Raw genomic sequence first — 23465 nt, forward strand, 5'->3', positions numbered from 1 at the left:
AATGAGAGCACTCTAATTAAAGGTTAATCAATGTCTGTGACCTAAACACACAGCTTTTTTTTATCAATAAAACCTCAATGAAGGCAACAAAATACAGGAAGGACCTGGCGCTCACTCACAGGTTACAGGCTGGAAACAAAGTTAAAATGGCTGCAGCCAGAATGGCATATTTTCACGTTGTAGTTCTGCACTTTAAATGCCAGAACCAGTGAGGAGAAATTGCCTGTTACTGATCTCATTCCTGCATTCACAGCGCATTGCATTAAAGTCAATTACTTTTGGCAGCACGACATGTTGAACATGTTTTTGTGCTGAAGGGAGTGCGGAGCATGGCCGGGCTGGGAACAGCAACCAGCCCTGGCAGATTGCAGCCCACCGGCCCTGGGAGCAGTTGGGGGAGGGGGGCACTAGTACGAAGCACCGCTCCCGCTTTTGTTACAGGGGGCCAATATTGCAGCACTGCTGCAAAACCGGCCCGAGTGACAAAACCGCCCTCCACTGCACAATGCCCGCTACGGACAGTCCGGCACTGATGCAGAGTAGTTTCTTGGTTCAGCAAAGCTGATCCATCTTATGCTGAAACTGGAATATTGTATACCAGGGAAGTAGTGTTCATTTGCTTCCAAATGCGCCACAGTCATGCTTACCTCCAGACTTAGCGCTAGGTCTGCTCGGTCCTTCCACCACTGGCCTCTCCCCTCGTTCCACTTCAGGGTCATGTCAGCGAGCTTGGTGTGAGTTTCCGCGGCCTCCAATCGGCTCCTGTGGAGGTCTGCGATGGTGCGGTCTCTAATGGACGAGGCAGTGGCCAACTCCTCCCCTAGCAGCACCACCTTCTGCTGGTTGGCGGACAGTAGGTCATGGGTAGAACGGAGCTGCTCACACAGTGAGTCCACCGTAAGCTGTTGGACACAAAGCAAAGGTAAGTGTCAAACCAGACACTGTATCAGTGGTAAAGAGCACACATTAGCTTCCATTCACAAAATGTAAAGAAAACGAAATTAAATGCAATATATTGCTTTTGGAAGAGAGGTTATCTAGAAATGTTATGCTAAAAAATTCTTACAAATCTGGAAATGCCATGCTAAAAGAGTCTTACAAAGAGCGAGGGCCTACTTTAAAAATCATTCTCATTATATACTGCATTGTTGGACTGTCATTAAGCACAACCAGGAAGTCCTTCAAAATAGGCTATTTAAAATATCAATTTTAGATCTTTACATTAAAGAATACAGATACAGAATGGAGCTAAAACCTTTCTTTACTTCCTATTTGCCCAACCAAATTTAGGTTTACACCTCCTACCCCATGCCAAGTCAGAACCTTTTTTTGCTGAGTCAGCACCAACTTCTGCTGCAGCTGGCCGACCTCAGCATGGAGCTGCTGTGTTTTAGCATTCTTCTCTTCCATGCGAGAGTTCAGAGCCTGCAATTGTAGGTCCTGCTCACTTCGTCCCAGCTCCGCCGTCCGCAAGGCTGTCTAAAGACACAAAATGAAAGATTCACGCATCAGGAAATAAAACCTCAATGAAAGCAACAAAATACAGGAAGGACCTGGAGCTCACTCGTAGCGGGCTATAGCGGCTATTAAAGGCCCGCTGAATCGTTAAAGGCCCGAGCCGAAGGCGAGGGACTTTAACGAAACAGCAGGACTTTAATAGCCGGTATAGCCCTGCTACGAAGGGCTATAAGGCTATTAGAACATTCTGCCACTAGAGGGCAGAATGTTCTAACAAATGAAAAGGGGGGGCCCTCGGCCCCCCCGCACGCATGGCGGCGCGGCGACCGTCGCCCCCCCTTTCTCCCGGGTGGTCATTCGGCGGTGGGGGCGTGCCCTGGGGGTGCGGCCCACCGCCGATTGGCTGGCGGCCTTCCTGACCCGGATCCAATTTAGTGGGTCCGGGTCAGGGGGGGCGGGCGTTGGGAGGGGCCGACCGGCCCCTCGGGAATAAGAGGTGGGGAGCGCCCAGGAGACCCCCTTGTCCCTGGACGCTCCCTCGCTGAACGTTGTGCCCCGCGTGCGGGGCTTCTTTGTTTTATTAATCTTTTCCGCTTCTTTTTTCAGGCACGTTTAAGGCGGAGAAGCGACTTGCAGCCGCGTCGTGAGAGCGGGCTGGGGATCAGCAGCGGGAGAAACCGCGTCGCGTTGCCTCGCCGTTGGCGGATTAGGCTGTGAGGACCGGGTGTACGGGTACTACGGCTGAGGAAGCGTGGTGCGTGCCAGTCGAGGCACCGTGAGGTATCGTGCGGGGGCGGGGGATCTTCGGTGGGCGCGCCAGGGTAACGCTTGAGCCTCCGTCAGATTTCGTGTGTGGGCGGTGGAGCGGGCGGGTCCCCGCCGAGGAGTACGCGAAGGACTGGGGAAAGGGCCCGGTAGACGGGGACGCGCATTGAAATCGCTACGCGATTTATTTAATCCTGCCCCCGAGTGTTACAAAGAGAAACTGCCCGTTTATATTTGGGGCCGACAAATTGGCGCGCATTCGAGCAAGCGGCAAACAAGGCCGGTGGGGAGTGATTTTGAAATAAAACGAGAGCGGTAGGCTACTCGTGTAACTGAGTGAAGCGAAGCAGGGTCGACCAGGGCAGCACCTGGATGGGAGACCCCTGTTGAATTGAGGTAACTGTTTTTCAAATACTGCATAGCAGGTAATGAAAGTTGCACAGAGGGTACAATTGTATACAAAACGAGGTGGCATTTCTTAAAGTGTTGTTGCACTACTGCATGGTAATAACCATTAAGTGACTTGTTGTTTAAGTATACAGTCGAGGTGACATTGCTTAAAGTGTTTTTTTTTACTGCGTGCTATTAAGTATTAAGTGACTTGTTGTTCAGGTATTGGCTCAAAAGCCCACAATAGAGAGGAATAAGTGGAAGTTTCCTAAAACCTATTCCTGCTATTATTTCACGGTAGTGGAAGTTTCCTAAAACCTATTCCTGCTATTATTTCACGGTAGTGGAAGTTTCCTAAAACCTATTCCTGCTATTATTTCACGGTATTAACCCTTTTTTCAATTTCAGGCACCCTTAACAACGTTATTGGCACGTTTTACTCGCGGACAGGGCACGCAACGTGGTGGGGGCTGTGACCGCAGACCTTCATCGCCGACGAGGACACAAGAGGGGTCGGTAAGAGGGGTACGGGGGGCTGGCATTCGTCGCTCCTGGTGGCCGCCGGGTGGGTCTACGTTAGGTTTACTCACCCCCCTACATAAGCGGACAAGCCGCTAGTGTTGCGGTCGCCGTTGCACGGTGCTGAAAGCCCCCTGGTGACCCTCCATCTGAAAGGTACACACAGTTGGCCTGTTGGGAAATTAAGAGAGTAGGCAGCGGGTGTTTTTGGGGTAAGCATCATGCCAGGTCCAAGGGGTGGAAAAAGGGGGTCCAACATGGAGGCTATGATGCGGGCTATGATGCGGGAGATGAGTGACATTAAGCAACAGCTAGGGAAAGTTAAGGAGCTGGAAGCACGGTTTAATGAGAGAGATGGTGATGCCCCGGGCCCATCCGGGAGGCCGATCCGCAAGAGGGTGGCACCAGTGCCAAGGGGGGAATTTGTCACCCCGCAAGGGAAATCTAGGTCCAAAAGACCCAGGGATGCGGCCCCCACCCCGGGCCCAGTAGATCCGTTACCTGCCGCGCCGCCGGCGGTGGTCCCACCCCCGCATGTGCCTACACCCATTGCCCCCGTGGTGCCGGTGCCGGCAGGTCAACCAGTAGACGCTGGGTCTGCTCCCGCACCGGTGCCCACAATCCCGGGTACAGGCTGGCCACACCCGGCGCCCGCCCTGCCAGCTGTACCAGGACCACTGGGCATAACCCCAGTGGTACCTGTTGTCCCGGGGGGTAATGTAGATTCAATGCCACCCGAATTGTTATCTCAGTTAACGGCCATGATGCCATGGCTCCAAAAAGGGGGAGCCTTCCCGAATTCTGCAGACCATGCGGCAGAGGCGGCGAGGTTTGTGGAGAAAATCAGATCGGCACCGGTCGCCGACAGTGTTGCATTGCCAATATCTTCTCCCCTTGCAGGTCCAAGTGTTCCCCAGCCGGACGGAGTTAAAGGGCAGCCGCCCCCGGTGCCCGCACTTGGTAAGGAAGTGGCATTGCCGCTCTTGGGGGACGGTGTTTTACCTTCCAGGAACGAAAATCTGGCTCAGCATGTGTCATTAGCTGTGAAAGAGATGATTTGGGCGGATAAATACGTGTACATTTATTCTTTGTTGTTAGACAATAGGGAAATGGAGCAGGCAAAAGCACTAAAAGAGTGGATGCTCCCAAGCGAATGGAGGGCGCAATGTACTAGATTTAGGGTTGAGGAAACTCTCAACAACTGGATGCAAGCATGGGCTGTATTCACTGCAATTAAAGCTGAGCGTCCTCCAGATTTACAGGCAGCATTGGCATGCTACTCGAGCAGGATTGTGGGGTGGAGTCAACAGTATTCTGGGGAAGCATGGAAGGGTTATGATGTCAATTTCAGGAAGGCTTTGGAATTCAATAGATCATTGTCATGGGACACGGTAGATTCCATGGCATGGCACAAACAGTTCTCTGATACTGCACCTCCCCCTCAGTTCGGTGCGGTCAAGGTGTTCACTAGACCGCATCAGCCCTTTCGGCCCCCCCAAACGAGTGAGGTACCTGGGAAGTTTAGGGCAGGTGGGCCAGAGAAAAAAGGGGTGTGCTGGGATTTTAATAGGCGCACCTGCACAAGGGCCGCGTGTAAGTTTAGACATGCATGTTCCTCCTGTGGGCACCCCTCTCATCCAGAAACTACCTGTAGGTCCAAGCAAGGTAACACAGGTCAGAGGGGTAGGGGAAAGCCATTATAAGTCAAACAGGTTAGGCCCCCCCACTCCAGTGGATGTGGTGGCAATGATTCCATGGTTGAACAGATACCCAGACCACACATCGGCCACCCTACTCCAAGAAGGTTTTTCTAAGGGTTTTAGGATCCCGGCCGGGGGATACACAGGCAGTGCGCACTGTAGAAATCAATTGTCAGTTAAGCACAATCCGGCTGTTGTGGCCGCCAAAATTGACAAGGAGCTATCATTAGGCAGGATAGCTGGCCCTTTTACTGAAGTGCCTGTACCCAATTTTGTGTGTTCCCCACTGGGAGTTGTCCCCAAAAAAGAGAAGGGGCAATTCAGATTGATTCATAACCTGTCAGCACCTAGGGGGGCGTCACTGAATGATGCCATTGACGAGGGTATCTGTAGTGTTAAGTACGCCTCTTTTGATCAGGCTGTTAACTTATTACAGGCCACGGGACCCGGGGCGCTGATGGCGAAATCAGACATAGAATCAGCCTTTCGCCTCCTCCCAGTCCACCCAGCGGATCAACATCTTTTAGGTTTCACCTTTGGGGATATGTTCTACATGGACAAATGCATGCCTATGGGTTGTTCTATATCTTGCGCTTACTTTGAGATGTTTAGCTCCTTTCTTGAATGGGCCATGAGACAAGTGACGGGCCATCAGCGGGTCATGCATTATTTAGATGATTTCCTCTTCCTGGGTACAGCGGGATCTCAGGAGTGTGCACTGGCATTGCAGGAATTTTGCGTGCTCATGCGGACTTTTGGAGTCCCTCTTGCGCCCGGGAAGACTGTTGGCCCGACCACCTGCTTAGAATTCCTTGGCATCGAGATTGACTCAATGGAGGGATGTTTTAGATTACCTAAGGACAAGGTGTGCAAATTCAAGACAACGCTACAGTTATGCCTCCGGAAGGAGAAGGTCACTTTGCAGCAATTACAGGAGGTGGTAGGGCAATTGAATTTCGCACTGAGAGTCATCCCCATGGCTCGCCCTTTCTCTCGCTCCATCGCTCACGCGATGAGGGGGTTGAAGGAAAAGCACCACCGCACTCGCCTATCGTCTGAAATTCGCCAGGATATGCTTATTTGGATGGCATTCCTGGAGGATTTTAACGGTAGGGTGGTCTGGCCCGGCCCGCTCACAACATCAGCAGAGTTGGGCCTATGGACTGATGCGGCCGGTAGTGTGGGCTTTGGCGCCATCCTAGGGAACAGGTGGGTCGCTCAACAGTGGCCAGAAGAATGGAAGACATGGGGTCTGACCAGCAACATTGGCTTCCTTGAACTCTTCCCAATATGGGTGGCACTGATGGTCTGGCCCGAACACCTATGTAACCAATCAGTGGTGTTTTGGTCAGATAACATGACGGTGGTAGAATGTATCAACCAGCAGGGGGCGCGGTGTCCCTTCATACTTCGTCTGATCAAAGAAATTGTTCTGCGGTGCCTTAAACTGAATGCTAATTTTAGAGCCAAACATGTCCCTGGTGTTCTAAACAATGCTGCTGACTCCCTTTCTCGCTTCAAAATGCAGGTTTTCAGGGAGCATCTTCCCACAGCAGACCCCTCGCCAGCACACTTCCCAGCAGTACTTTGGCAGATTGGTGCCCCAGATTACAGGACCTCGTGGTCGCTAGCCTAGCCCCCAGGACCAAGACGGCTTACGAAGGGGCGTTTCTGTCTTATTGTTCTTTCTTGGGGCCACAGTGGGAAGCGCGTTGGGCGGAGGAGGATGGCTTTGCAGCCTATTTAGAATGGATGCACAAGGAGGGGCGCTCGGTGGCAGCTGCGACCAGACATAGGGCAGCGGTGTCATTCTTCGCTCAAGCTAGGGGCTTCCGGGATCCCACTAATACCATTATGATACGTAAGGCTTTAAGGGGATGGCGCCGTATTCAGGGACACCAGAAGGATAAGAGAAAGCCCATTGGATTGGCCCGGCTAACAGCCTTACTGGGCACGCTGGAGACTGTTTGTAGCTCGGAGTGGGAGGTGCTTCTTTTTAAGGCGGCATTCTCCTTGGCATTCTATGGGGCGCTGAGAATTAGCGAACTTGTGGCAGGTTCCAAGTCAGACCTACTGGGCGGCTTGCAAAAGGCTGGTGTGACGATAATGGGGGACACCATGTGGGTGATTATCCAAAAATCAAAAACCGACCAAGAAGCTAGGGGTCACACCATAGTTCTGCAACGGGCCCCCGCCAACCCGTGCTGCCCGGTGAAGCACGTAGAATTATTCCACGGACTGTTGGTAGGTTCAGCGGGCAGGGCATTGCTCTGTCACGCCGACGGGAGCCCCTTGACCAGGTATCAATTCAGGAAAGTATTGGAGATGGGGGTTAGGAAAGCAGGTCTTGACCCCAAGGATTTTGGCTCTCATTCCTTCAGGATTGGGGCAGCAACTGAGGCGGTGGCGGGGGGCCTCCCGGTGGAAAGAGTGAAGACAATTGGGAGATGGTCTTCAGAATGCTATAAACGTTATGTTCGGATTGACATGCTATGATTACATGTCACTCACGCTTGGTCTCTTTCCGCTCTCTTACAGTTTCTCAGACCTGTTACGCAGGGGAGGAATCTGGATTCATTCATACATCAGCACGGAGCGGCGACCTGGAAATAAGGAAGAACAATGTCTGGATTGTTGGTCATTCATATGTGAAGCGAGCGGAATGTGTCTTTCTGTCAGGTGACAAGAGAAAAAGGGCGGGGCAATTAGGGTTGGACATCACGTTCTTTGGCAGAGGGGGGTTGTGTCTTCACGAGTTTAGGGCATTCTTCCAAGGGCTTTTAGCACGCCAGCAATCTCCACCGTCAGTGGTGATACTTCACCTTGGGGAGAATGATTTGGCAACACTGGGTAGGCGCATTCTGATTGAGGAGATTATCTCAACGGCGGGTTGGTTAGCCAGGACCTGCCCCGGTTGCACACTAGTATGGTCACAACTCATACCCCGGTTACAGTGGAGGGGGGGACATTCGGTCAGGGCGTTGAATCACTCGGTAAAGAGGATCAACACACGGTTGGATAGGTTGTTTCGAGCCCCCTTGTTACAGTCAATACCTCATGGGTGCATCTGGGGCGACAAGTATTACTTGAAGGACGGAGTTCATTTAACAGAGGAGGGTAACGTCCTATGGTCTGACAATATCTGGGCCTGGCTGGAGGGTTATGAAAGGAGGAGGGTGTCCTTTGGGCAGGGGCTAGAGGGGGGAGGCCAGATCGTCGGTTAACAATGCTGGCCTGTGGCGGTAAGGTCATTATCGGTGAGCACATATTTGAGGTCTGAGGGGGCGGGCATCATCCTATGGAGGTTCCCGCCCAGGGGGAGGGGCCTGCGGGCCACTCCCAGAAATCCAGGGGCAAGGTAATAGGCAAAGGAGCGCGGGTAGGAGTAGTTCACGCTTTCCTTAGGCTGGTAGCCACCCCGCGCGCGTGGACTCATGACGCCACCGGCGCAGAGTAAGGGCCCTCCTTTAGTGGGTAAATGGAGTTTAGGGCGTAGACCGGGCAATTCCCGGGGTAACACTGCGCATGCGCACTTCTAGGGGGGAGGCGCAGCTTGTAGGACCTGACACCGGTAGTGACCCTGCCATATGGCCAGAAATGTACAAAAATCAAGTTTAGGATGTTTAGTCTAAGTTAGGAAACAACATGTATTAGAGTTTTGTTAAGGTCAGGCTCTCAAACTTGTTGCCAAGAATTGTAACTAAATGTCCTGCTGATTTTTGTATTCATTGTTGATTATGCAATTAAACCTTTTTTAATTTCATACTTTAATAAATACGGCCGGGCGACTAGCGCTCGCCTTCCAAAAAGTAAAGACGTCTCGTTTCCACGTTCCTGGGTGTTGGGTGCCGGATTGGGGGGGAGGCGGCAGCTAGTCGCTGACCATGTGAAAAGGGGGGGCCCTCGGCCCCCCCGCACGCATGGCGGCGCGGCGACCGTCGCCCCCCCTTTCTCCCGGGTGGTCATTCGGCGGTGGGGGCGTGCCCTGGGGGTGCGGCCCACCGCCGATTGGCTGGCGGCCTTCCTGACCCGGATCCAATTTAGTGGGTCCGGGTCAGGGGGGGCGGGCGTTGGGAGGGGCCGACCGGCCCCTCAGGAATAAGAGGTGGGGAGCGCCCAGGAGACCCCCTTGTCCCTGGACGCTCCCTCGCTGAACGTTGTGCCCCGCGTGCGGGGCTTCTTTGTTTGGCCACCCACCATCCCTTGGAACAAAAGTCTTGTAACAGTTTTATGTCAGGTTGAATGGTAAGTTTCGAAGGTACGGTCCACAGTAGAGATGGATCTGTTGGGGTATTTTGTGATGCGTTTGCGTAGGAATTTTTTCCCCTTCTTAGCGAAACATGTGTGAAGTAAACTGTATTTGATGCCATGTGTCTTTAGGCCTTTTTTCCCTTTGTAGCTATACGTTGATACTGTTATTTAGCGAAATATGTGTGAAGTGAATTGTATTTGATGCCATGTGTCTTTAGGCCTTTTTCCCTTTTTTAGCTATACGTTGATACTGTTATTTATTAGCCAGTGTAGCTGTCCTTTAGAATTTTTTCCCATAGGTCGTCGTATTTATTAGGTATGGGGCATGCGGTAAGGTCATTATCGGTGAGCACATATTTGAGGTCTGAGGGGGCGGGCATCATCCTATGGAGGTTCCCGCCCAGGGGGAGGGGCCTGCGGGCCACTCCCAGAACTCCAGGGGCAAGGTAATAGGCAAAGGAGCGCGGGTAGGAGTAGTTCACGCTTTCCTTAGGCTGGTAGCCACCCCGCGCGCGTGGACTCATGACGCCACCGGTGCAGAGTAAGGGCCCTCCTTTAGTGGGTAAATGGAGTTTAGGGCGTAGACCGGGCAATTCCCGGGGTAACACTGCGCATGCGCACTTCTAGGGGGGAGGCGCAGCTTGTAGGACCTGACACCGGTAGTGACCCTGCCATATGGCCAGAAATGTACAAAAATCAAGTTTAGGATGTTTAGTCTAAGTTAGGAAACAACATGTATTAGAGTTTTGTTAAGGTCAGGCTCTCAAACTTGTTGCCAAGAATTGTAACTAAATGTCCTGCTGATTTTTGTATTCATTGTTGATTATGCAATTAAACCTTTTTTAATTTCATACTTTAATAAATACGGCCGGGCGACTAGCGCCCGCCTTCCAAAAAGTAAAGACGTCTCGTTTCCACGTTCCTGGGTGTTGGGTGCCGGATTGGGGGGGAGGCGGCAGCTAGTCGCTGACCATGTTAAAAAAGGGTTCTCGAAGCTCGAGGGGATATAAATCCCCTCGAACTTCGAGAAGCCTTTGTAGAACATTGGAATGTTGCTCTCCGGGCCTTTACCGGCCCGTAGAAGCAGGGAGCACTCCATTGTCTGCAATGGAGCTCCCAACATTCCAATGTTCTAATAAAGAATATATAATCATACCGCTATCTCCAGAGAGTTATTCAACAGACTTGATATTGGCCTTCTCATCCACTGCCTTGAATGCACAGGTACCTAAATACTGCTGCAACTATTGCTCCATCTTGGCTACAGGGACCATCTCTTCTCACCTCTGCACATCATCCATCCATTGAAAAATATATCACTAAGTAGACCTTCCACAAGTTTTGTGATGTGGTCCTGCAATTATAATATTGCTGCAATTAACTATGTTTATTTCTACCCTTCAACATTTATTTAAATGATTATACCAATTGGGTACAGTATGAGTGCATGTTTTTTTTAATATGCACCATTATCTACAACATTGAGTAGGCAGACCACATTGTTGTTTCCTATTTAGAGTGGTGCAGGGATCACTTTTTTGGTCCTGATGAGAAGCCAGGGGGATTAATTAGAAACATGTACACTAAGGAGGTAGTAGCCCATTACAGCATACATCCTCCACTACCCATTTTTCGGTCGAGCCTAGCGCAGCGCACATGCGCTGCCCTAGGAGATGACCTTTTGGAATCGGTCTGCACTTTTCTGACACTCGTGTGTGTGGCGGCATCCACCTTGCGGGAGTAAGCAGCGGCGCGCAGCGTGCCATGTGGTCTGTATCATGTTTCAATTAGCGTGGTGGTTGTCAGTTTCGCTGGCGCGCGTTCATGTTTGTTTTGCAATGGCTTGGCACAGAGGCAGCATGCCACAAATTCAACCCAGCTCCCTACCCTTCAGCCACAATGGATTCTGCTGTGCAACGCGGTTTGATGTGAATTAGATTCAAACCAACATAATGCACCACAAAGTCACAGCTCAGCAGGGGGAATTTAAAAGCGTGTTTTTTTGCTGAATGCATTGCAGTTCAGTAATTGCCAGGTTGAGTTTTAACATTCATTCCCAGGGAGCAGATACACAGCTCTTAGATAAACTGCTCAAATTGTAACCAAATCAATTCCCAAAATATACACACCAATGGAGAATCGAGAACACAAATTCACAGGGACCATACATTCTATTGCCGTCACGCCAGGTCCGTTTTTTTCACGGCAATTCACAGAGAAAGATTTTATTTGGCATTATGGCGCGATTTCGATAGCACACTTTAGCCCCAGGCTTCTGCACGGGCTGCTTAATACATTCAACCCTTGCTTTGTCAGGCATCCGCTGCTGTTTGTTTCATGTATATATTTTTCAGTTTTTCCACTCCGCTGCCCAGTTCAGTTCTTTTGCCACTCTGCCAGCTAAGCCATCGGCGCAGATCACAAGAGCGCTAATCCCCATTGCATCAGCCTGTCTAATTGGACCGGACACATCTGACTCCCGCACAGCTTTGCCTCTCCTTCTGAGTCATGTCAAAGAAGATGGACAACAGGCCCAGCACACATCACATGTGTGAATGGGGAAGCTAACAGCCACCTCTCAGGGCTTAGAGGCTAATTGGCAGGGGCCTGTTTTAGGAATACGGACCAGGCCTAATCAGCGTCAGAGAAGAATGTGGGGGGAGAAAGAAGGGGTTGGCGCAGCTCCCTTTTCAGGGACCTCCCCTCAATAATTCCTCCTCAGCTACTGCCTCATAGATGAAGCGGCAGATAGTGAGCCATGTGGTCTGTATCATGTTTCAATGAGCGTGGTGGCTTTCAGTTACGCGGACTCACCTTCATGGTTTTTTTTTTGCAATGGCTTGGCACGTAGGCAGCATGCCACAAATTCAACACGGCGCCACAGTTCTCAAGCCGTCAGCCACATCCAACTAACACACGAAAAAAGGCCCCCAGCAATGCAAAAATCAATAAGACTCCATTGCTAGATCACCCGCAATTTTCCGCTATTTTTACACGGACCCAGCTAGCACAGAGAAAACATGCCAAACCCCGACCACTGCTCCCCCATCCAACTGTCGGTCGCCCCGGACGTCATGCCACATCCCCTTACCCAGAGCATCATGCCCCCACTTAACTCAGCTCCTTTCAATACACCAAAAAACAGGCAACTTCGCCAGCTCAACGATCCCTGCACAAACCATACCGTCCTATCAATCCGAACATCAGCATGTCTCCACATTCCAGGCATCTTCACATGTGAAGAGCACTCCGCACATTCAACTAGGGTCCCCAAGTCCAAGGCTGACTGTAAGTCTGTTGGTCTTCGAGAGTAGAGATATCTATATATGTTTTTTCATTTCTTTTTTCTTTTTTTTGTTGCATATTTGCATGTTTTTTTCAGTGTCCTTCCTCCTGTGTATTCATTGGTGCATGGCTAAACACTTAAAAGGTCCCAAAGGCGAGACCTTTTGGCTATGCCAATGCTGGTTACTAATACCAGCTAAAGGGAGCATTACATTTTAGTTTCCACACAGCCAGGTATTTTTTTTATCTCACTATATTAACTCTGACCCTTCCACTCTTACATTACCCATAGCATCATCTCACTAATAAGTGCTCCCATGTCGCCGTCGGTCGCAGCACGCCCCGTCCTGCAGTGGGGCAGGAAGAACCCATTGATGAAGCATGCCACCAAGGAACCTTTTGGTGGGTGAGGGTTATTTTAACAAAACATTGTGCTTTCTTATACATTGTTAGGGAAACATACAGTTCTTGACACCATTGAACCTATCTAGGAAGGATACTATTATTCTGTTTACAAGGGTGGACTTTCTTTTGTTTTCATGATTCCCAGAGGAGGGCGAGTCCAATACTTACTGAACCTCTTCACTCCTTCTCTTGTTTATATTTACATCATCCATTCATAGTCAGTACTAAAAGGACCTAATGTTGCAGGCCCGGTTTATCAAGGATCGAGTGCACCACTGCAATCTTGTTAGAAGCTTTGATTCGCCAGGTGCTTGCTTGCTTGCTCTCGGTTGCCAAAGCCTACTAATTAGAGCTTGTGACCTTTTTTCAATGATTTTGCCTCACTACTGGGAAAAGCAGGGAAAATGTGTCCTTCTGCAAGAAGGCACTGAGAGGTCAGAAGTCTAAAACTGGACACAGTGCTCCATCCTTTTTCAGCACCATGAAGTGCAGGAGTAACGACCCTTTGACCAGAAAAGACAGCATTTTCTGCTGGAAGAGGGACAAGTGGTCCTGTGTCAGCCATTCTGAGCATGGTGAAAGTTGTAAGGGGTGACAATTAATGGTAGGGCATAGCTCACCTGAGCAATTAGTAGGACCCATTTGTCCGGTTATTGTTTGCCATCCTGGCAGAAAATGCTGGATCCTGCTTCTGCAAGGTGGCTCTGTGCCTCGAAGGACATGATACAGAGGTTTGCCTACATAGTCTGTGGGCACCCCAACCTTGGACACGAAGGGCAGTCTGGATTTGAAGGTAATACTGGGAGCTCCAACCATAGCCACAAAGGAGGCGAAACAGTTGGTGGGGCTGACGTGGGGGCAGACAGGCCCTGCCAGAATTTATTCAAGGGGGGTCCTAGGCGAGGATCCTAACAAATAAACAAAGCAACCAACCCACCACAGTTAGCCAAAACAAAACCTCATTCCATGATATTTATATGTATTTGGTTTATTGTTTACTCTTCATTTCTTATATATACAAGCATTGGCATAGCCAATAGGTCTCGCTTGTGGGACCTTTTAAGTATTAGTTTTGCAGCACAATATCCTTGTTGCACCAAGGATATTGTGCTGCAAAACTAAATACTTATAAGGTCCCACAAGCGAGACCTATTGGCTATGCCAATGCTTGTTTTAAAGAAGTGAGTCAATGTTGACAGCAGCAAATATTTACCCTTAAAGCTTCCCGCTTCTATGCTAATGATAACATTCATTATCAATAAGGTGGGCTCGGCATTGCTGGCAGCAAAAAAAAAAAAAAAAACACCCAAAAAACAGTTCAGTAAGGTGGAGCAGTGTTGATGGTTTGCCGTGCATTGTTGGGCGAATTTATACACTATAGCCTGTGGACTTGAAAAGCAGTGTGATGCCTCCTAGTATTCACCAGTGTGCATTGAGATGTCTAAAACGTGAGAGAATTTCACACTATGCCACAATCTTCGGCTTTGCGCTTAGACTGGAAAAACGGGTCAAGCAGTGCTATTAAAAAATAGCAGAAGGAAGTTAAGCACAAATGAGGATAGGGTCAACACTTGTAAGTATTTGCCCATACAGTACATTATCCTTGGAAACTTCCTCTTACACCGCCGTTCAAACGATCATGCCACCTCTGTCAGCGCTTCGGAGCCTCCGCTGATGGAGTGCATGATTAGAGAGCGCGTTTATGTTGGTTGCGCCCCTTGCAAGTCACAAAGTAAAATTACCGGGCCATCTTGGACTGAATCCAATACGCGTGTGGTTATTTTAATTCCCTCCGGAATGGACAATTGTTTTAAAATAATCATGTGACAAAGTGCTGCCGGGCAGCTAGCTGGAAGTACAATATCTCATTAAAAAATACTCTCCCCCACCAAATAGGTGTATTTATATCACTCCATCTGTTCACTGTGGTTATTTACACAGTACGCACATTGACCAAGGAAGGAAGGCGGGACGAGAAAAGAAGAACTAATCGGAAAAAGAAAGAAAGTAAGAGACAACAAGAATGAAGGAGGGGGAGGTGAATGATCAGGAAAGAGAAAAGGAAACGAAAAGGGATAATGTAAGGAAGAATGAGAAGGATGGTTACGCAAACAAAGAGAAAGGAGGAAAAAGGAAGAGGCTAGGTGACGGGTACAGCGAATGAGTCAAGGAAATGCTTAGGATAAAGAGGGCAGGCAATGAGAGGAGGGGGATCAGAGAAGTGGGATAAAAGAGGGGAATGGTGAAGAGGAGGGAAATTGAGGTGGAGGAAGCAAATGCTGAAAGAAATCGAACAAGAGGAATTAAAGGAAAGGAAAGCGGGAGAGTGGACGAAAAAAAAGCATGCGAGAGTGGTGCGTGCATGCGCGCGCCTCGCACTAATGGTTTAAACAAGCAAAAGCAAATGGAAGCAAATGGTGGGGGCCTGAAGGAGGAGGGGGTGCGAGGGATGAGGGAACACGGCCTGGGGGAAGCCGGCTGGGGAGGGGGAGGAGAAATGCAAGGAAGGCTGTGTGCCGGCCGGCCATCCAAGAATAATTAGGGGAGGAGAAGCCGAGAAGCCGCAGAGCGCACGCTGGGCGAAGCCCTTTGATGTGCTGTGCGGCAAATGCAATTAGGAGGGAGGGAGGCTGATGCGCGTTCGTGTTTGATCACGTGGTTCACGTGAACTTCATGAAAACGCCAGCAAAAAGCTGGTGGTTTCATGAGGATTTTGGCTACTTGAATTCTCGCTCCGCTCGATGCGCTTGCGCGCATCGATAGGTCGCGAGACCTAAAAAATAGACCTATACACATATGATTTTCACAATTTCATAAACTCAAGTTCCAATGATCAGAATATACCCTCGAGACGAAGTTCTTGCGTGCCGCCCCCCGCCTTGGTCCCTGGAACTATCCACTGCTATATCGTTTGATCAGCACCAGTGGACCTGCGGGCGATCCCCCTATTTTGGGCTCGGGAGGCTTCTGTCATTGGGACTCATATGCACAGTTCTCCATCCTATCTAATTCCAAATAAATTAAGGCGACTTTCAAATGTCACAAAAGAGTGTGCTGTTCCCAAAGCTCCATCCAAGAGACTGCCCCAGGATACCTATTTAGATTACTTCTACTTGTGTGCAAGGTTTTTACCTACATGGGCATTGGAAAAAAGGCCTTCATACATGATCTGAAGACAGCCGCGCTAGAAGAGAGAAGCTAGGGTGTAACCTCACTGTCTACGCTGGTTATCTACTTCTAACTGCAGCCATAAGCAAATCTGGTTGTCCTGTCCCCCTCTCCATGGTACATCATCGCCCTGACGAAGGTGCGATCCCTGTGGACCCTGACACCGAAACGCGCGTCGGCGTGATTCGCGTTTGGCAGAGTGGATTGGCTATTCCATCATCAGTCCTATTGTTTGACATCTGTCTCTGCCTCAACATCCCCCTGTTTTTATGAATATCTGACCATCTCTTTATTCACTAGGTGGTGCCTTGTACCAATTTTTGATGTATGGAAGATCGAGTGAATGACTTTCCCTTGAATAGATAGTGATATGAGTGTGAATGACATGGTGTGGGTGGGACTGGGTCAGCCCTTGTATATGTTTTATTGCTGATTTTCTATTAATATGTGTGTTTCTATATTCTGATCATTGGAACTTGAGTTTATGAAATTGTGATAGGTCTATATGTCTATTTTTATGTATAAGAAATGAAGAGTAAACAATAAATCAAATAAATATAAATATCATGGAATGAGGTTTTGTTTTGGCTCACTGTGGTGGGTTGGTTGCTTTGTTTATTTGTTAGTATCCTCGCCTAGGACCCCCTTTGAATAAATTCTGGCAGGGTATTTCTTCTTTTAGTTTATTTCTTACCCCCTTGTTCCTGCCTATTATTAGAATCCCTTGGGGAGCCTCCTTCTATTTCGTGGGGGCAGACAGTCCCAAGCTGAACGTCTTGGCCCTACTATTCTTAAAGCACTTCCAGGGCTGATTCTGCCTTCTCACCAAAAAGGTAAGATCAATTGTAGGCAATGCAAATTAACATAGAGTGAACTTCGCTGGAGATGCCAATGGACCTCATCCAGGCATGCCTCCTGATGGCTATACTGGTGCCAATTGCCCGGTCTAGGCAATCTGTGATGGTCAATCCACAGTGGACTGTAAATGTATCCACAATGCGGGAATCCTGGATAGCATGTGTAAGAACAGGTTGCAACAACTTGTTAGGGACACTGGGTAAAACTTGGCAAATGAGACCTATAGGGCGTGAGTATAATGCCCTAAGACGCAGCTGACGTGAACAAAATGTAGTGCCAAGCTTATTGACGAAAACATGCGCTTCACGAAGGTTTTAATGTGTTTTGACTCCCTGCCAAGATCAGCGGTAGGGAAAAGGTTAGGGTTGAACTTGCTGGTTGAGGATTGCACGACTAGGCTCTCTGGCATGGGATGATCAGTAAATAAGAAAGGATCCAGGACTGGAACGTTGCATTATGTTATCTGTCTGGTCACTGGAGGTCCAGACGGGTTTTTGCCCAAGCCCAGAGAAGGGTATTTTTTTATTTATTTATTTCGGGGAATAAACCCCATTAAAACATTAAAACCGCGTCCAAACCTTTGTTTTAAAGGGGGATTTGGAGCAGGACTATAAAGATCTAATGCAGAACCTGAGTCAGGCAATAGACCAGATAGCCCCGGAGAAAGTACAAAGGGTGAAAGGAATTATAAAAGGTGCCCCGTGGTTCACCCCGCTTCTAAGAGACCATAAAAAGAAACTCCGGTGCCTAGAAAGGACCTGGAGGAGAACTAAAGAGGGAACAGATAGGGAACAATACAGAACCTCACTGAAGATATACAAGAAACTGATTATGACAACAAAAGCAGACTTCTATGAATCCCGTATTAGTCAGGCGGAAAATATTCAAAAGGAAACATTTAAAATTCTTACCGAACTGACCAAAAAAACAGATACATCGGAAATAACAATAACGGCCGATAGTTTCCAAAACTTCTTTTTTGAGAAGGTGGAAACTATCCTCTTGGAGATCAAGGCCAAGGCCATGAAAGACCCTTGTCCGCTACAAGAAGTTCAGTCTCCTACTGAAGGATATCTTGTGAAATTTCCTGAATTAGATCCGTTAAGCCTGGAGCAGATCATGAATAACATTAAGTCAGGCTCCCCAGCAGACCCGTGTCCCCCCAAGGTCTTTAGCCTTGCTCGCCCCATTCTGGAAAATCATATTATTTCCATTCTCAACAGCTCAATGGTGACTGGCCATTTACCATCAAGTCTTAAGGAGGCACGGGTGAGACCCTTGCTGAAAAAGCTTGGAGCTGACCCGACCATCTTAAAAAATTATAGGCCAATATCCCAGCTGCCATATCTGTCCAAGATTCTAGAGCAACATGTGCTGAAATCCCTTTCCTCGTTCCTGGAATCACACCATCTTCTCCAGGAGCGTCAGGCGGGTTTCCGGGCACACCACAGCACTGAGTTGGTGATGCTTGCTGTGCTGGATGATCTGAGGGGTATGGCTGACAGTAAAAAACCAAGCGCCCTGATACTTTTAGATCTATCAGCGGCGTTTGATACTGTTGGCCACTCCCTGCTATTGGATAGATTGGCTGCTTTTGGGATAAGGGGTCAGGTCCATCAATGGCTCCAATCTTTCTTGACTGGTAGGACCCAGAGGATTCAACTGGGGGATGCCGTTTCGAAAGCAAGGGTGATAGAGTGCGGAGTCCCTCAGGGATCCGCATTGTACCCACTGCTTTTTAACCTGTACCTCCAGCCGTTGATTGCTTCCCTAGCTGTCATGGGTTGCCGTGTATTTAATTATGCTGACGACACCCAGCTATTGCTAAGTATCGATAACACAATCTCAGCACAAACCAGTGCTCAGAACATCCTCAGACATACAGTTGGCTGGATGACGGCCAATCAGCTGAAAATAAATCCGGATAAAACGGAGGTACTGGTGGTCTCTACTCTAGCATCACCTTGGAGTGACCTCTACTGGCCTAAAGAACTAGGGCCGTCACCGATACCCAGTGATAAGGTGAAAAGCCTTGGAATTAAAATCGACAATGAGCTGTCAATGGCCAGCCAGATCTCCTCAGTAGTGGGGATATATACTGGCCTGATTCGACAGCTGAGAAAGCTGGCCCCTTTTCTCTCGTGTTCCGCACTTCGGATGGTAGTTTCTGCCACTATCATTTCGAGGTTGGACTACGGGAACGCTCTTTATCTAGGCTTACCCAAAATTCTGACTAACAGACTACAGGTGGTCCTAAATGATGCAGCACGCCTGATCTTCAAGCTACCCAGAAGATCACATGCTACTGCTCTACTCCTCAAGTTACATTGGCTCCCCATTGAACAGAGGGTAGAGTTTAAGAGCCTGTGTACAGCCCACAAGGCCATCTATGGGCTGGCCCCTGCATACATCAAAGAGCGCCTGAAGGTATATACCCCCGGACGGGCTTTGCGGTCCGCAGACTCTCAGCTTCTAGTCCGCCCCTGCTATAAATTAAAAACTAAAGGAGGGAGGTCTTTCTCGGTTCTGGCTCCGCAGATATGGAACAACTTACCAGAAACTCTTCGGAAAGAAGCAAATCTACTGCGCTTTAGAAAGCTGTTAAAAACTTTCTTGTTTAGGGAGGCCTTCGACCCAGCTAAATAGATTAAATCTCCGGTCCCTGGACCCTAGACCACTTTCTTTCCTATGAATCTTTGTTGTTGGCTTGTTTTCCAAGCGCCTTGAGACCTGTTGGTGAGTTGGCGCTATAAAAGACCAAGTTAACAATAACAATAACAATAACACAAGTTCAACCATCATAATTTACATAGAATCCAAAAAATTAAAAAGCTGAACAATAGAAGACCCCATTAAAATGCATGTTTCAGTTGAGCTCGATCATAATTGTAAAACGTTAGTAAACAGCCCATTCTATGGTTTCTGATCTTAGAATCTGAATTGCTTCCCTGGATGCTCCATTGACAAAATATGGCGCACTGGAATAATCCAGGTCTTCATCAGTTTAGCATAAGCAGGGCTAAAAACACAGAAAGTGCTCGTTCAACTCAGAATTTGCTTTGCCTTCTGCATTATCCGGTGTCCATTGCCATACCTTCCTGCCTCTTATTGCTTGTATTTTTTGCGTTGATGATTTTCATTCCCACTCCTACGTTTTGTTTCTTAATTGTACAGAAAATACAAAATAAAGTTATATAAAAAAAAAAGAATTTGCTTTGCACACAGAACACTCCAGCCAACTACTTCTGAAATAATTCAAATCAAAAACGCCATTTCTGAATTTCAAAATTATAGATCTCACTTGTGGTGGTTCTATTCGATCTAAAATGGTTTGAGAGCCATATTACATATGAAATTCAGAATCATGTTGGTTAAAGAACCGATGTCAGGCTTAGTCTGCCATCTTTCTTCAATGTACCTCCAATACCTTAACTTTTATTGGGCTATCATATCTTTATTGATCTGCTCGAGATTATCCCAAGCAGAATGTAGCCCTAGCTTGTGCATCCAGCACTTTATGTCTCTAAACCGGGGTAATGAGCCTGAGTTAATCAAATCTCTTACCTCTAAGCGCACTTGCCCTAGGGCAATTGGGGATTTACTTATCCATACTCTTCAATGGTTTCAGGGTAGCTGCACATGAGTTTTTTTTATCCCAAATCAAAACGCAGTGGGCTAAGTGGAGTGCTGTAAGACAATATAAGTGGAGCTCGCATAAATCTGTTTTCCGTTTTTCGCTAATCCACCTGTTTGTTCTGCACCCCATAGCTCCGCTCCATACAGAGTCTCACCAAGTCCTCTAGCATGGTAAATTTCTAGTGCAGGTTTAATCGGACAAAATTGATTCACCTTCCTTACAATCCTGGATCCAGCATTCTGTATGGTCAGCTGACGTTTCACTATTTTTGGGGCCCATGATAATGGCCTAGCTATTCTTACTACCAAATAATCGCAATCCTTAACCTGCTCTGAAGGGGTAGTATCTAACATCATTTTCCCTCTCAATAACCGATGGAGACAAAAGGTCAGTGCTTTCTTTCAGAGGACTAAGGCACTGGACCCCACGCAGTTTGGGTTTCGTGTAGGGCATAGCACAGAGCAGGCTCTTATCAAGGTCGCTGAAGAGGTTAGAGCGGCTGTGGACCAGGGAGGGGTGGCTCTTTTGATTCTGTTGGACTTGTCGGCAGCCTTAGACACGGTCCACCATGGGGTGTTGATGGACCGTTTGTCGGGGGCCGTGGTGGATGGCTCGGCTTGGAGCCTCCTGAATTCCTTTTTGGCCAACAGAATACAAACAGTTGACCTGGGATCAGATAAATCTAAGCCTTTTGCCCTCCCTTGCGGGGTGCCGAAGGGGTCCTCCCTGACCCCAACGCTCTTTAATATCTATGTCAGCCTGCTGGCGGCCTTTATAAGATCCTTTGGTCTGAAACTTACATCCTATGCAGATGATACACAGATTGTATTATCCATAGAACGAGGGTCCCAAGTGGATATGGCTGCAAGATGCCACGTTTGTCTGAAAACGTTGCTGGCTGGATGGCCTCCAATCGCCTTAAATTAAACGCTGGGAAAACCGAGGTCATCATGTTTGGAAACAACCCTAACATATGGACTCCTAATATGTGGCCTGACGCCTTGGGAAAGCTACCAGACCCCACTGGGAAAGCAAAAAATCTGGGTGTGATAGTGGACCAAAATCTTGACCTCTGGGATCAGGTTAGTGGAGTGGTTTCGTTCTGTTTTCATATTCTTAGGATATTAAGGAAAATAAAATAACTCTTGCAGCTGATGGATTCAGGTCAGCAGTCTATACCCTTATTTTGTCACGTTTGGACTACTGCAATAGCCTGTACCTGAATTTGAAAAAAACACGGGTACAGGCTGCAGCTGGTGCAAAACGCGGCAGCGAGACTGCTGACGGGGATCCCCAGATACGCCTCAATACAAGAGGGTCTCAGGCAACTCCATTGGCTGCCTGTAACGAGACGCGCACAATTTAAAGCCCTGTGCATTGTCTTCAAAGCCTTGATGGGTAGTGGCACAGAGTTTTTGAGTAGGATTTTTAAGTGGTATGTGCTGGGAAGAGCGCTTCGCTCAGCCGAAGGCAGATTAGTTGCGGTGCCACGAATAAAAAAGGCCAGGTGGGGAGGAAACAGCTTCTCCTTCTGTGCAGCAAAAGCCTGGAACAGCCTGCCAGTGCATCTTAGGAATGCCTCGGAGCTCCTTTCTTTTAGAAAGGGGCTTAAGACCTGGTTATTAATGGAGTAGTCCCCTGTCCCCTTCTCAGGAGTCAGTAGGTAGCGCCAGGACGCCCTTCGGTATGAGCGCGCTTTATAAGCTCCTAAATAAATAAATATAGTTTTTGAGGCATTGGTTTCTAAGCCACTATATTTACACAAGGTTGAGAATTGCATCGTCAGGTTCTGCAGACCCATAGGCGTTTTTTATATTAATAACGTGTCGGAAGCAAAGAGTAAGGCAGGAATTCTTTGAGTTGCCAATTTCGCAGAATCGCCATTACAGTCATAGTGTTTGTTAATGAGCCCATTAATATAAAGTGTAAATAGTGTTGGAGCTAAGACGCCCCCCTACCTGATGCCCCTTCATACATGTATACGCTCAGTCAATGCTCCCATCCTACTCCATCTTACTTAGGCTTAGTTATTGCTATATAGGCGTATCATTATATGCAATAGGTTATCAGGCATCCCTGTATCTTTTAGTGTGGCCCATCGCAAATCAACTAACGCTACATACAAATGCCCCTTATTCAGTACAACCGTTTTCCGCAATATTGAGATGAAGCAGAACACTTGATTAATGGCACTTGTGTGTGACCTGAAAGCTTCCAGCAGTTGTGATAATATCTTGTTTTCATTCATCCATATTTGGATCCTTTCCAAAATCTGCTTGCTAAATATTTTTTGCGCATTATCAGGTAAAATGATGGGCCTATAATTGGCTGGGTTATCTTTTTTCCCCCTTCTTATAAATTGTGATAATTTCTGTGCCCCTCCAGGTTCCCGGTATCTTAGCACCCCCTAGTTATAGAATTGAATTCCAGGTTTGGTATGTAGCCGCAGACAATGGGTCCAGAGCAATAAAGATCACTGGGTACCTTTTCTAAGCCTGGTGCTTTCCTTTTTATAATACTATCAAGAGCCGTTAGTGTCTCTTTTAGTGTAACGATGACTGGATAAGCCTCTTCCCTAACCTGAGTTACAACTGAGTAATCATCAGCACCAGCAGAGCCCACTTCTTTATACTTATTTCAATCCAGTTGGCTGAAATGCTGTACCCATGTATGTGCATGATATGAAAGTCTTCTTTGTCTCTTTCAAAAGATTTGGTGCCATTGGCCAATAAATGTCAAAAGGTCTTGCAAGACGGCCAGTGCGGCTAAATTGAGCCAGAGTTCTCCGTCTTGAACTTTCCTGGTTCTACTTTGTGCTTTTTTATAAGAGTTTCTTTGCTTTGCCAATGTCAACTCTAGTACCACCTTTAACTACGGACATCAGTGCTTGTCTAGCCTTTGTGCAGCTGGTATTTTACCATACAGTATCTTTGGCTCTGAACACATTCACCTTCAGTTCTTTATAGAAGTGAATCCTAATTGATTCCATAAGTTTACAAAAGGTATACATGACAAGATGGTCCGCGCTG

General features: G+C 48.1%; 1 protein-coding gene across 4 annotated transcripts in view; it reads right to left on the reverse strand.

Annotated features, from left to right (window-relative positions):
* CALCOCO1 (calcium binding and coiled-coil domain 1) overlaps positions 1–23465 on the reverse strand; it is a 263977-nt gene that overhangs the window by 98686 nt on the left and 141826 nt on the right. For 3 of the 4 annotated variants that reach the window (XM_078688018.1, XM_078688043.1, XM_078688035.1), the window contains exons 8-9: positions 1306–1479; positions 648–902 (exon numbers count right to left, since the gene is read on the reverse strand). In XM_078688018.1, the coding sequence (XP_078544144.1) occupies positions 648–902; positions 1306–1479 (429 nt within the window). The remainder of the gene's footprint in view (positions 1–647; positions 903–1305; positions 1480–23465) is intronic. The other variant, XM_078688026.1, reaches the window with a different exon arrangement.

This window comes from Lissotriton helveticus, chromosome 1_1 (assembly GCF_964261635.1).
Source record: "Lissotriton helveticus chromosome 1_1, aLisHel1.1, whole genome shotgun sequence".
NCBI classification, from domain to species: Eukaryota; Metazoa; Chordata; class Amphibia; order Caudata; family Salamandridae; genus Lissotriton; species Lissotriton helveticus.